The 3485-nt window shown below is 38.7% G+C and overlaps 1 protein-coding gene across 1 annotated transcript in view; it reads left to right on the forward strand.

The window, feature by feature from the left end:
• Positions 1-2301: 2301 nt before the first annotated feature.
• Positions 2302-3485, forward strand: part of LOC109861211 (putative nuclease HARBI1) — a 2012-nt gene continuing 828 nt past the window's right edge. Inside the window, exons 1-3 of the mRNA XM_020440766.1 lie at positions 2302-2415; positions 2645-2736; positions 3015-3282. Of these exons, the coding sequence (XP_020296355.1) occupies positions 2302-2415; positions 2645-2736; positions 3015-3282 (474 nt within the window). The remainder of the gene's footprint in view (positions 2416-2644; positions 2737-3014; positions 3283-3485) is intronic.

Genomic DNA, 3485 nt, shown 5'->3' on the forward strand with positions numbered 1-3485 from the left:
CTTGCTCTATTGGTCGCTACCTACCAAACAGGACGGACGCACTAACGGCATTCCCGACGATCGATTGTTAACGAAGTTTTGGGCTATTCAGTTGAATGGAGAAGGACGACGACGTACGGTGAGGTGTTCTCGTTAATTTGTGAGCCACGAATCCGCGTTACGGATTCGAGTCTCGTGTCGAGGCTAGTCGCTGAATTTCGCGTTTTGGTGCCGGCAAGGACATAACCTTCGCCATAGTTTAGAGTTTTCGGCAGCGGCTAGAATCGGATTCCACGGGGCTTCGTGGTATTAATTCGTAGGCCTAAGTGCGTGTCGCGTAACTACTCTATTGAGTAGTACAAGGAGTACCAGTAAAGCGCCAAGCAGCAATTTTCGTTCTTTTGTTGTGTTTCGCGTGTACTAGTGTTTGTCTAGTGTATCGTTTCGCGACCGCCATACTCTGTACCGGGTATCGTACCGATCATCGTATCGAATACCGTATCGAGTATTGTTTTCTGAAATTAACGCTATCGTAACGTGTCGCATTCTGCATACTAAGTACTGCTTATTTTTCACCTGCTGCTGTATTAATCTTTCACGCTATTCTATCGTACCGCTCTTACATTTTCCACGGCATTTTGGATTTCCCGAATGATCTGCCAAAAGCGAGGGGTGAGCGATTCGGAAGAGCTATAACAAGAGAATTTCGTACCGTTATCGTATCGAATCAAAGAGATCTATCGTACCGTACTAGGGGATTTCTCGGATCAAGGAGCGCCTAGCTCTCGTTCCGGGGAACAAGCTTTTTCGACTTCGCGAGCGCTTTGCTCAGGTGTGCTCCTTGGCACGTGCATGCTGCGTTATATTTGATTGCTTAAGTACACTGTGACCGGGGACGGGAATCCGGCGAAAGCTTTGCGCCGTGTATGGCGTAAGCCTGACCAGCTCCTGCGAAATCAAGTAAGTCCCGCGGAGTAGAGATTACGCCTGGCGGCNCGTCTAGTGGTAAGCGCACGAGTTAGCTAGATTAATCGATTCCGCCGCTTTCAGCTTCAGGAAGGCTTTGATTAACACGCTTGTTTCTTTGCCTAGCATACCGCCTAGTAACGTATAAGCGTATGTGAAGTCAGCGCGACGACGTGGCGTCCTCGATATCGCGAGTTGATATACTTAATTGGTTCTGCGATAGATCACGTTTCTGTTGAAAGTGTCTTGTTAATCGTCCCTGTACTTTTCTATTTTCTATTTTCTTTTACTTTCTTTTCTTTTGTAATCACTACCACCGCGACACAGCAATCTCGCTGTATCATATCGGTGAACTTTATTTTGTAATTTTTTTGTTATCTTCGCAAAGTCGTCTCACCTTACGCGGTGTTATAATAAATTGTTTATTTTTTTATCTCTATCCGCCGTGTGGTTGATTGCGATCCTAATCCGAGATTTGTTCGGGACAGNCTTGTTTATTTATCATCAGACCCACCCCCTCTCTGTTTTAAATAAAGCTAGTCAGCCCATTGTGTTGAGCGACGCACATTTTGACACAAGTACGCGTCTGGCGCCCAAAACTACACCCAAGGATCNGTCGGCTTGGCGCAGTGGTGTGCTCAGTTTACACCCTTTTCTTTCCTGCCGATTTAGACGTTTCCTATCTCGCGGACTTCCGTCCGTGTCCCGATTTTGGACTTCCGTTTTGGACGGGACGACGCGGGAATTTCGTAAGACCAGAGAAAAACGTCACAATAGAAAAAAAAAAAATGATATGCAGTGAGATTTGCAATTACATTTAATCAAGCGTAAACGTACATATTAGTCAAGAGTAGTAAATTTATTATCTTATTTGTACGCAGTTTTTTGTACATATAAATTTTATGTATACATACATATAAATACAATTTTTAATTAATAAAGAAAAATCACAGACCAAGCCAAAGAATTTGGACATTTCTTATGCCGCTTACGACGTTATTGAGATTTGAACGTCGTATCGCCAACTCGCCCGAGCGAGAGCGAGACAGAAAGTAATTTCTCTGTCTCTTTTTACTGTCCGATTGCGCCCGAAGTCTCGAGCGCACACGTACACGATTTGAGGTTGTGTGCGCATTNNCTTCATGCTACCGCTGCTACCGCATGCTACCAAGGCTGCGTTCGTTTTTTACTAGCAGTACTGCCAAAGTGACGTAANAACAGTGCACTGCCGTAGCCGTTCCGAAATTACTTCAATGCTGCCAGTGCAAATGTCAGGGTGTATAAACGAACGGTGTTACAGTACACTCACGTGACAGTACAAAAAAGATTACTTGCAAGTACGTTATTAACCAAATCATGGACAAAAAAACTATTGTAGCAATATGTACAGCTATAATAGAAATTATAGATGAAACAAGTAGTAGTAGTTCGGAAGAAGAANAAGAATTGTTATCTTTATCATTTCCGAAAGTGCGCATTAGAAATTATATTAATNATGTTGTACCAGAATATTCAAATGCAGATTTCAGAACCCATTTTCGGTAAGGATATGTAAATTGGAAATAATATAGATTTGTTCGTAAGTACGTTATACGTCGTTGAAAAAGTGAATATAATTTGTTACAAGAGCAATCTTTTTTTGCAGAATGTTACGTGAAGTATTTACATCCTTATTGACGTTAATTGAATGTAAATTAAGGAGAAAATCAAAAAGATCGGTCGCCATACAATCAGCGCTGAAAAACAATTATTAATTGCATTATGGACAATAGCAACATCAGACTCATACAGGTAATGATATACATATAAAAACAATAATCCTACCAGATAATATATATTGCATTGAATGAAATTCAATGCTTAATTAGTTATTAATATTTTTAATAAGATTTGGTTTTACATTTATATTTAAATTCTATATATCTTATTATAAGTATCTATTATTATAAGTATATTGCACTTATAAGTCATTAATTGTTTTCTTATATTTAAGTACTTAATATTTAAGTACTTAAAATATTTCTTAATATATTGTGTTTATTCTTTGTTATATTAACAAATTGTAATAGATTTGTTTGTGATCGATTTAATGTTGCACGAGCAACGGCATGGTATGCAGTGAGAAGAGTGTGTCGAGCAATTTATTCTCTGGCACCTCAAATTATTAAATGGCCTAATCGAGAAGAGGCTGAATATACATGGATAAATATTGAAAATAATTACAAATTCCCAAAAGTTGTAGGTGCTATTGATGGCACACATATACCAATTAGTAAACCAAAAAAGGATAGTGAAAGTTATATTAATCGAAAAGGTTACCACTCTATACAATTACAAGTAAGTATGTAAACGTAAGTTAAAATTTCATATAAATAATTATACTCGTACATATCTAAATGTATACAGGGTGATTCAGAACAACCCGTTATCTTTGAAAATACATATTCTTGACTAAATTCTAAGACAACTTTTTATTTGGCAAAATTTTGTCTGACGCTTACTTTTTGAGTTACTAATAAAAATAGTTGACGTACCATGAG

The sequence above is a fragment of the Pseudomyrmex gracilis genome, unplaced genomic scaffold (assembly GCF_002006095.1).
Source record: "Pseudomyrmex gracilis isolate BER0280 unplaced genomic scaffold, ASM200609v1 scaffold_640, whole genome shotgun sequence".
NCBI classification, from domain to species: Eukaryota; Metazoa; Arthropoda; class Insecta; order Hymenoptera; family Formicidae; genus Pseudomyrmex; species Pseudomyrmex gracilis.